Source organism: Sinocyclocheilus grahami, unplaced genomic scaffold (assembly GCF_001515645.1).
Source record: "Sinocyclocheilus grahami isolate Dianchi unplaced genomic scaffold, SAMN03320097.WGS_v1.1 scaffold285.1, whole genome shotgun sequence".
Lineage (NCBI taxonomy): Eukaryota > Metazoa > Chordata > Actinopteri > Cypriniformes > Cyprinidae > Sinocyclocheilus > Sinocyclocheilus grahami.
This window is the reverse complement of record NW_015505464.1, coordinates 442,827-453,271: the sequence shown is the minus strand read 5'-3', so window position 1 is coordinate 453,271 and position 10,445 is coordinate 442,827. Positions and strand designations below refer to the sequence as shown.

Here is a 10,445-nt window from a genome sequence, read left to right as displayed (position 1 = left end):
AAAACAAAATTCATAAATTCACAGCACAATTTACATTTACAAAATCCGATTCGTAAATTCAAAACACAATTCATAAATACAGAAGTAAAAGCATAAATATGTCCCCAAATGCTCACACAAAAGCATCTTACCTAAATAAATTTAAAATGTTTACACAAATATGTATATATCAAGTTCTTGAATTAATTTTCATCACACATTTATGAATGATGTTGCATGTATTTATGGATCGTTGAATATGCATTTGCAGATCATCACACACGCGTGGACTGCTTTGAATTTGTGTGCTGTATTTTTGAGACCTTCCTGGCAGGTTAAGATTCATAAATATCTTTTTTTGGAGGATGTTCCGTTCAGCCAATCGCGGTGAGCTTTTAATCCACCAATCAAAACGCTCTTTACTGAACAGACTCAAGAAGCTCAAGGCTGCGCTTGTACTGTGCATTGTTTCTATGATCGGTTCCTTGATGTAAAGACATTTTAATGGGTACTCTTTTTTTTTTTTTTGAGCACCTGATTATAATTTCTACAAAATCACATTATGATTTATATCGTTCGCACAAAATACAGCTACCCGGTTAGCCTGCTGTCTTATACACCAAAGTTGCACATACCCCGTTTATTCAGATCAATCTGTAATGTTATCAAATAAGTGTTAAATGTCCAGATATTTCATTTAATAACAACAATTATGTAATGTGTTCTGTTGTTGTTGTTATTAGTAGTAGGCTATCAGATTCGCAATAACTTTTGATCAGGCATTAAAAACAGCTATCAGCACCTAAGGGAGATTTCGAACACACACAAGCGAAGAGATTCAGCATGGAGGATGAAAACCACACTCAACGAGTGAGTAAAGTCGTTTTTTTACCTGATGGCATTTTCTAACGTTCTTACATACATTGTTTTCACACCTTGGGTTTCTCGCGAAGGATGTGTGTCGTTTGTTCAGTTCGCCTCGTTCAAAACACCGAATGGTTCAGTGAAGGGCGTATTTATTCAGTAGGTCCAACCAATGAGATTGCGTTTCACAACCCACACTCGAATGCTATTGATCGTTTTCACGTGACGTCACACAATTATAGGAACGCCCACCTGGAGGGCAAAACGAAGCTTTGCTCCACTGACCGCCAGTTATTTTTACACAGTTTGCATTAAAGGTCACATATTGTACACCTTTCTGGAGTTTTATTTGAGGTTTTGATGTCCTTAAGAATACATATTCGATATAAGTACCAAAAATACTCATCTCAATATATTTTTACAGCTCCTCTCGGGAGCTCTGCTGAGAACAGATCGATTTTGACCTGTCTAATTAATATTCATGAGCCTCTCTTCTGATTGGCCTGTTGTGTTCTGAGTGACGCACGGCCAGGACAACCACAGGTTACTAGGGTCAGCCAGGTCACAGCGCTAGCTGGAGGCAGCAAAACAAAGGGGGAACTGCTGGCGGCCCATTCAAACCAGCGCAGATTCGGCTACATAAGGAGCTTAAAATAGCATCTTGTTGTGTTGTTGGGTGCCAGAATCGACGTAATACAGCCTCAAATTAGAAATTTGATCGCATATCTGCTGCCACTGCCAGACAAAAAAACGACCGCTGTGGTTAAACCCGATAAAACGAGCAGACTGGACAGAAACGAGCGCACACTTCTTATCAGAAAAGCTTCAATAAAGTATTGTCTTTTGTTGTTATGGGCGCGTCTACAGATTTCTTGCCATATGTTTCTTGCATCTCACGACTATGTCGTGTATGAAATAATGTCTGTGTGCATGTGTGTAAAACAACAAACTGACGATTTATATATAATAATTTGTAATTGTATATACATTGTTTTGGCCTGTTGTGTTCTGAGTGACGCACGGCCAGGACAACCACAGGTTACTAGGGTCAGCCAGGTCACAGCGCTAGCTGGAGGCAGCAAAACAAAGGGGGAACTGCTGGCGGCCCATTCAAACCAGCGCAGATTCGGCTACATAAGGAGCTTCAAATATCATCTTGTTGTGATGTTGGGTGCCAGAATCGATGTAATACAGCCTCAAATTAGAAATTTGATCGCATATCTGCTGCCACTGCCAGACAAAAAAACGACCGCTGTGGTTAAACCCGATAAAACGAGCAGACTGGACAGAAACGAGCGCACACTTCTTATCAGAAAAGCTTCAATAAAGTATTGTCTTTTGTTGTTATGGGCGCGTCTACAGATTTCTTGCCATATGTTTCTTGCATCTCACGACTATGTCGTGTATGAAATAATGTCTGTGTGCATGTGTGTAAAACAACAAACTGACGATTTATATATCCAGAATATAAACGTAATGTGCAAAGTTTCACGTTAAATGGTTTCCCATAGAAAACCATTATAAGGAAAACACTGTACCATTACGCGGACTGCATTCATATTCCAGCCTCATCTGCTTGCCTATGTAAACTATGAATCATTAATATAAAGATTACTGAATTTGATATTTTAATATTACGGTTTTAAATATATTAAGGCACTTTAAGTGTTTTACAATGTTTTGTCGCACTGTTTAATTATTAAAATATAGCCGCGGGTGCTTAATATGGATTGCAAATGGCCAAAACTTGCATTTTGTTCACATACCTTTGTTTTATTCTTTTGAGAGGTGATCTAAATATTTGCGGCTGTGAAACAGATGAAAAATTGACAGGCTTGTGCTGCAGTTCTATGGATGTTTTGCCCTCCAAGTTAGGGATGGGCGTATCGATATATCGATAATGACGCGAGTATCGAAAGTATCGATACTCAAACTAAAAATATCGATACTAAGGTGCATTTATTTACCAGTGTTTTTGTTTATTTAACAAAAATAATAATAATAATAATAATGCGTACAATATGCATTGAATTGGACGAATAACCTTTGTTAGCAAGTAATGTGATCAACAGTTTAAAATAGCTGGGCTAAGATATATAACAATTTTTAAGACTGCAGAAATATGTTAATTCAGTATACACATTATCCCACCGGTTACAATTGTGACTGACCATAAAATAAAAATTCTCACACTTTTCCAAAAAAAAAAAAATTATTATTGATTATTTCAAAGGGTTACTAATGACACATCATTTGGGTTAAAATGCGTTTTAAACAAAGTTAAGTGGTTTTCATTACCCATTTTACTCTTAGTAATTTAATACATTTCATAATTTAAAAGTTTAGTGCAGAAGTATCGAATCGATATCGACGATACTGCCTTGAAAAATATCGGTATCGTATCGAAAACAAAATAAGGGGTATCGCCCATCCCTACTCCAAGTCTTTGAGCCGGTCACGTGACTGAAAGCTATGAAAAGCCGAAAGCCGTCACGCGCTTCGAACCAACGAACAAAACGAGTCATTCATTTAAAAGATTCATTTAAATACACCGATTCATTCACGATCGAAATAACACTATTTGACATTCAGGCATCCCAGTTCTATAAAAAAAAAACATGCATGTACAAACACGTTGAACATTGAAGCTGACATTGCGTTAGAAAAAAGGGGAAAACGTTACACGTTGCAAAACTTTTACATCCATTACTTCCTATTGGTTTTTATTTTAAAAGTCCGCATTTTTCTAAATGTTTGACAGAAAGCCCAGAGGAACGGACTTGCTGTTGAACCCCAGGAAGAGGCCAAAGAGGTGGACGGTCAAGAGCTACCAGAAGTGAAGACTGACAAGGTTCATTTATTTTAATCATTTACTGTAGTTTTAAAATGATAGTTCACCCCAAAATTAAATACTGTAATTTACTCATCCTGATGTTCCTGGTGGTTTTAGGCAAAGAAGAACAAGAAAAAGCCAAAGCCTCCTGCAAAAGAGAAAAAATCCTCTACATCTGTTGATGGCAAAGAGCCTGATGAAGGTATGTTTTGATTAATATGAATCCCATGATTTGTTATACAAGAATTTATTTTGCTTCAGATAGATAGATATTTGCATGTGTGTTTTCGCAACAGACGGTATTTGCTTAATAGCTGTGACTCAGCACTTACAGTTTATTTGCATACAGTGGTCAGAACATAATTGTAATCTGTCAGGTACCTGGGAGACCAAGGTCAGTAACCGTGAGAAACGACAGCAGCGGCGGAAGGACAAGGCTCCAGGTGATGGGTCAGGCAGCCCGGTAGCAACAGCGGCTTCAAGTGCCATTAGTACCCTGGAGGAAGACCAGACCGCACCAGAAGAACCAGAAACCACCATCACCACCACCACCACCGTTTCTACACCTCCAATCCAAAGAGAAGTGGAGGGTATGTTTACAGCTGTTATAATTTTTATGGTACATAACAGGAGGATGTATAATAGGGGAATCAAAATCATTATTTTTTTCCTCCTTTTTAGTTGGCCCACCTGAAATTGAAGCAAGTTTTATAAGAGACACTGTTGTTCCTCAAGGTAATCCGTTAATTTTCAATGTTAACAAACTGTGAGTTGAAGAAATATTTTTTTGCACTGATAATGATCATGCCTCCTGTGGTCTTATAGTGATGCCGTGTTGGGAGGAAGTAGCTGTTAACAGTTCTGGCTGGAGCGATCTGGGCCTGCAGCTTCCTCCTCAGATGGCCAGTGTTCAGGCAGAGAGCTGGACCTGTATGACCGTTCCTACTGAGCGTCAGTCTAGTGAACCCTCTGTCTGGCCCCAAGATATGGAAGGTGCTGAAAAAAGTTTCAATAATCACAAGTTCTTCTTTTAATATATATCTTTCTTATTAAAATGATGGTCAGGTTGTGGCACATGCTCCATATATGCCTTGGTGTTCATGCAGGAGATGCATTTTATTTTATTTTTTAAAGAAATTCATGCTTTTATTCAGAAAATATGCATTAAATTAATCAAAAGTGACAGTTTAGACGTTTATAATGGTACAAAAGATTTCCATTTCAAATAAATGCTGTTCTTTTGAACTTTTTGTATTCATCAAAGAGTCTTGAAACAAACTTTCACACAAAATATTAAGCAGCACAACTGTTTTCAGAATTGATAATAAGAAATGCTCCCTGAGCACCAAATCAGCATATAAGAATGATTTCTGAAGGAGTAATGATGCTAAAATTTCAGCTGTGTCATCACTTGAATAAATTACATTTTAAAATATATTCAAATACAAGACGGTTATTTAAACTTGTAATAATATTTCACAATATTAATGTTTTTTTGTTTTTTTTATCAAATAAATTCAGCTTTGGTGTGCATAGGCATATGTGTATATAATATATATATTTTTTTCTTAATACAGGCTCATGGACTATTGTGGATGGATCTCATATTCCAGCTTCATTCAGTGGCTTGGCTGCTGGTAATTTATTCAGAATTCATGAAATGAATGCATAACTAAACTAGATTTGCTCATATTCAGCCAGGAACTGTTTCTCTGTACCACTTACAGCATGATCTATCACATCTCGGTGTAAAAACTAGATCCATGAAGATAAAGCATGTAGTCCTCTGTGTTTGCAGTGCCTGACCTGAGTTGGAGTGCTCAGCCTCCTGTGCCACTGGATGACGAGTGGTCTGGAATAAGTAAGAAAATCTATACTTGCCCAAAACCTGTTCCGACTCACAAATTTAGAGTCACAGACTTACTTACTGAGAGTTGCTGTTGTGTTCCTAAGACAGCACATCTGCAGATCTATCGTGTGACTGGAACGCTCCGTCAGAGGAGTGGGGGAACTATGTTGAGCAACAGCCTGTGAGCGCAGCGCCGTTGGAGCCATCGGTCCCAGAAGTGGCACAGGTCAGTCCGTCATGCAGCTGTGGGCTTGTGAAAATGCACTCATTTTTACCTCTCTGAATTAATGAGAGCAAATCGAAATCAGGTTCTGACCTGGGTTGAGAATCCAGGATGTGTTTCTACATTAAGAAGAAATATTGGTTGATTAGAGAAAAAGATTAGGTGATGCAAATAATAAAGCAAGTAGTAAAATGACAACAGAATTTTCCTAAACTGGGTTTGTGAGTTGAGGGAAATAATAAAAATGGAAAATTTAAATAATTTTAAAATAAAACAAAACACTTCTTAAAATTTTTTTTTTTAAATGATGAAATATTTTGTTTACCTGCATGTCATGTGACCATTAACTGACATCAGAGGACTGTGAAACATTGACATATTAAAGGGATAGTCCACCCAAAAATAGAAATTGTGATCTTTAACATGTAAGTCTCCATGGCTTTTTTCTGTCGAACACAAAGATAGCCATTGACTTCAAAAGTGCTTTTTTTTTCTCCATACTATGGAAGTCAATGGCTAAAGTCAACTGTTTGGTTAACAGAATTCTTCAAACAATCATCTTTTTGTGCTCAGCAGCTGAAATGAATTAATACAGGTTTGAAACGCCTTGAGAGTGAATAAATGATGACAGAATTTTAATTTTGAGGTGAACTATTCTTTTAGTTCCTTTGACCAAGTAGTCGGGCCAAAAATGAAAACCGCTGATATTTCATTTCTTTCCATTCTACAGGAGTATGATAACGAGAAAGATAAAGACGAAGCAGTCGCCCCTGGCAGCGGTAAAGCTAAGAAGAAGAAAAAGAAGAAGAAGATGGCGGATGCTGGACCTTCTGCTCAGGTGAGGATATTACCAGAAGTCATTTCCAAATAACTGATCTGTTACTTCAAACCTAACGCAGAATACATGCATCATATTCAGCCGCAGGTGAAAGCTGAGAGAGACACGAGCGTTGTTGCAACACCGGCACAGAGCGCAGCGGGAAACGTCTCAGCTGCCACAGCAGGGGTGAGAGATGTTTTTCAACATTCATTGGCTATTAGCAATAAAACAAGGTCCTAAATTTGTGTCGACTTCTCAACAGCCACGTGTAGACGACACGGCATGTGCCGTACCATCAGTTCCAGCGCAAACGCAACGGAGAATGACTAGACCTGAGCCGACTGACAGATCCACTCCTGTACCAACACAAAGTACGTTCAACCACCATATAGACTTTAAGTTGGAAGATCATTTCATTGGGTTTCTGCAGGTTATAAAAAATCTTATATTGCCCTTACACAAATTAAGGCATTTAAAAGGTCTTAAATAGGATTAGAACATCGTAAATACATAAAGGCACCATGGCATTAAATAATGCATGCATTGTTCTTAAATCTTAAATACATAAAGGCATCATGGCATTAAATGATGCATGCATTGTTCTTAAATCTTAAATACATAAAGGCACCATGGCATTAAATAATGCATGCATTGTTCTTAAATCTTAAATACATAAAGGCATTATGGCATTAAATGTTGCATGCATTGTTAAAATGAATATCATCAGAGTTTTTGGCTTATTTTCCAGTACAAATATCTACAAACATCCCTTAATCAAGATACATTTCAAATGAAGATATGAAGTCATGTTTTAATCAAACTCACTTCATTTGAATACATACTCAGAAAAACAAGACTTCTCGTGCCATTTTGTATCTCAAGTAAATGTATCTTGATTTATGAATCTTAAGACATTTGTACTGGAAAACAAGACAAAAAATCGTAATAAAGAATGTGATTAGTAGGTACAGTAAAAGTTCTTTCCTTTAAAAGTCTTATATTTACCTTCATAAAACCTGTAGAAACTGATTTCAGGTCTTTATTTATTCATTTTTCTCCACCAGAAAAAGCAGATGACAGTAGGGAGTCTCCGAAACAACCAGTCAAAAAGAAGAAAGCTAGAAGAGAGACATGAAGATACAGAAGTGATGAGACAACATATGCAATCTTGGGGTTGTACAGAATTTCATACTTCCTGAGTGACTTGTTTTTTGATACCCTTGAATCCACCGTGTTGTGAATCCCATAAAGTGTCTACATCCCATTAGGTATATCTAGACAAAGTACTGTAATGTTACACGTCACATGAAGGGACACTTCATTTGGTTTTTTATGTATGTTAATTGCTAAGTACAGTCAATTTGATATGATTTGTATTTGCAGCAAAATAATTTTTGTAAAAAGATCCTGGCGATCATTGCAAAGCACTGGGGACGTATCAAGAACACTTAAGATACACGCACAGGATCCACCGGGAACCTATAGAATAGATCATTGAGCTGTTACATGAGAGCGTCGTCTCATCCTTAATTTATGAAACACTGAGGCAGATTAGAGTGCACTAACTTAGCCGGTTTGTAGGAGGAAAAAGCAACAAATCAAGCCATATGTGAAAACCGTAATGAACTCTGAGAGACTTGCTGCTGGTGAGCACGAGTAGATGATGCTATTATCAGACAAACAACTTATTAACCGTTCGCTCTGGTGAAGTAGTAGTGACGTCGGCCGGGTTTTTCGTGATCAATGTTACACCAGGTACAGCAGTGTCAGGAAAATTTCAATGCCTTAACTTGTGTTGTGCAAGATGACAGCAACGATCTGTCAGCTGCATGCCGTTTCCTTTCGTATTTATTGGTTAATAAGTCATGTTTAATGAGTAATAAAGATTAGAGTTTCTTTGCACACCTGTGTCATTGTCTGATTATTCTGACAGTTGTTTTTATTTATTTGGCACAAACGATTTTTAATTATACAACTTTTTTATAGAGACAAATCCACCCAAAAATGAAAATTCTGTCATTTACTCACCCTCATGCTGTTCCAGAGAAAAGAAAGAAAATATTTTGAAAATATATATTTGTGGGAGTCATGTCCATGAAATGAAAGTCAATGGAGCCCAAAGACTGTCTGTGTATTTTAAAATGTAGGTAACACTTTAGATAAGGTCTCATTTCTTAATATTAGCATTAAAGGAATAGTTTACCCAAAAACTTAAAAATTGTTTAAAGTTTACTCACCCTCAGGCCATCAAAGATGAGTTTGTGTCTTCATCAGAGGAGATTTGGAGAAATTTAGCAAAGTCCTCCCCACTGTCCCTAGTCCTTTGTAGTAGTAAATTATAGTTGCTCCCAAGTTGTGGAATGCTCTTCCTCTGAAACTGAGATCTGTGGACATTTTTAAAAGCAGCTGAAAACGCACTTGTTCAAACTTGCTTTTGTCCAATTTGCTTTTTTTATTTTTTTATTGTCATGTCTATTTTTAGTCTTCATTTTACAATTTTGTTGCAAAGCACTTTGTGACACTTGCTCTTGAAAGATGCTATAGAAATAAATATTACTTACTTCAGTTGTAAACTGTGCTCAGTCTGCATGTTTCTCTCCTGATTCAGACCAGACATCTTTTTCACTGGAGAAAGCAATATTATGGATTATACACATATTTCAGACATGCAATGGATTGAAGGTAAAAATGTCTTATTGGATTTGATTCTTACAAAAGCACATTAACTGATGGACATTGTGTGGTTTCATGATGATTATTGTGATGTTTTTATCAGCTGTTTGAACTCTCATTCTGACGGTACCCATTCACTGCAGAGGATCCATTGGTGAGCAAGTGACGTAATGCTACATTTCTCCAAATCTCTTCTGATGACCAAAAACTTCTCTACATCTTGGATGACCCGAGGATGAGAAAATTCAGCAAATTTAAATGTTTGGTTCAATTATTCCATTAAGAGGCATAAATATTGTTAGTTCTTGTTGACTGTTAAATGATTTCACCTTACGATAAGGTTTATAGAGGTCAACCGATATAGGTTTTCTAATGGCCGATGTGATATCTCAAAAGCAAAGTAACTGTCATTAAAAAAAAAAAATCAATGAGGTCCTATAAAATAAGACATCCAAAAATCTCTAAAAAAACACACCAGTCACAAAACACACGAGACGTAGAAAATGTGAGGCAGCACGTTGATTATAAAACCCAACGTTATTACTAAGACAACCAAAGGCAATTACGACAATTTGGGAATTTAAAAAAAAAACCTGAAAAAAGGAGAACATCTGTATATGTAAAGTGGTTATTACTACCAAAGTGGCCAGTTCTGACTGAAATACTCGAAATGGAAGATATATAAAATATCAATCCACCTGCCTGTATAACAATACAGTACATCAAAAGTACTAATTTACTGAACAGGAAATGCACCAGACTCACAGAGTTGTGCAGCAAACAATGTTGCTTATGTAGTACATCGGCCTGCTTCAGTTTCCATCACGTGGCAGAAAACTAATTTTACCCCTCCCTATGACTCGGCCTCACCCAGTGCAACACATCAAACACAGGCAGCCGAAACTATGCTTCAGTAATAATGAAACAAATGTAAGGAGAGAGTGCAGCTTGATTCTAAGGCAACATAGGTTTTTAAATGGTGCCCATGGGCACAGAGGATAGATGAAGAGTCTGTCTGTCAGGAAGCACATCCTTCCAACAGAGTGGCCCGTCACAGAGTCTGCAAAACGGTCAGTGTGTGGACCAGCTGATGAAGTTTCTGCAGCATCCTGACTGATAAAGTGAACCAGTGAGCACAGGATCAGAATGTCAAACTTTAGAGAAAAAGAGAGGGAGAAAGGACAGAGAATCATGGGACCACTAG

At 37.3% G+C, this 10,445-nt stretch overlaps 2 protein-coding genes across 6 annotated transcripts in view; one reads left to right on the top strand and one right to left on the bottom strand.

Annotated features, from left to right (window-relative positions):
• cep85 (centrosomal protein 85) overlaps window positions 1–991 on the bottom strand; it is a 25,833-nt gene extending 24,842 nt beyond the window's left edge. For 2 of the 5 annotated variants that reach the window (XM_016292418.1, XM_016292423.1), the window contains exon 1: window positions 872–986. The gene's annotated coding sequence lies outside the window, so the exon portion shown is untranslated. Of the gene's footprint in view, window positions 1–871 lie in introns of all 5 variants that reach the window. The other 3 variants (XM_016292420.1, XM_016292424.1, XM_016292419.1) reach the window with 2 other exon arrangements.
• Window positions 1–8,550, top strand: part of mtdhb (metadherin b) — an 11,513-nt gene extending 2,963 nt beyond the window's left edge. The window contains exons 2-13 of the mRNA XM_016292426.1: window positions 3,605–3,694; window positions 3,794–3,878; window positions 4,054–4,266; window positions 4,358–4,411; window positions 4,502–4,669; window positions 5,254–5,313; window positions 5,475–5,537; window positions 5,630–5,751; window positions 6,479–6,586; window positions 6,668–6,754; window positions 6,831–6,939; window positions 7,633–8,550. Of these exons, the coding sequence (XP_016147912.1) occupies window positions 3,605–3,694; window positions 3,794–3,878; window positions 4,054–4,266; window positions 4,358–4,411; window positions 4,502–4,669; window positions 5,254–5,313; window positions 5,475–5,537; window positions 5,630–5,751; window positions 6,479–6,586; window positions 6,668–6,754; window positions 6,831–6,939; window positions 7,633–7,703 (1,230 nt within the window). The 3' untranslated portion in view covers window positions 7,704–8,550. The remainder of the gene's footprint in view (window positions 1–3,604; window positions 3,695–3,793; window positions 3,879–4,053; window positions 4,267–4,357; window positions 4,412–4,501; window positions 4,670–5,253; window positions 5,314–5,474; window positions 5,538–5,629; window positions 5,752–6,478; window positions 6,587–6,667; window positions 6,755–6,830; window positions 6,940–7,632) is intronic.
• The last annotated feature ends 1,895 nt before the right edge of the window (window positions 8,551–10,445 follow it).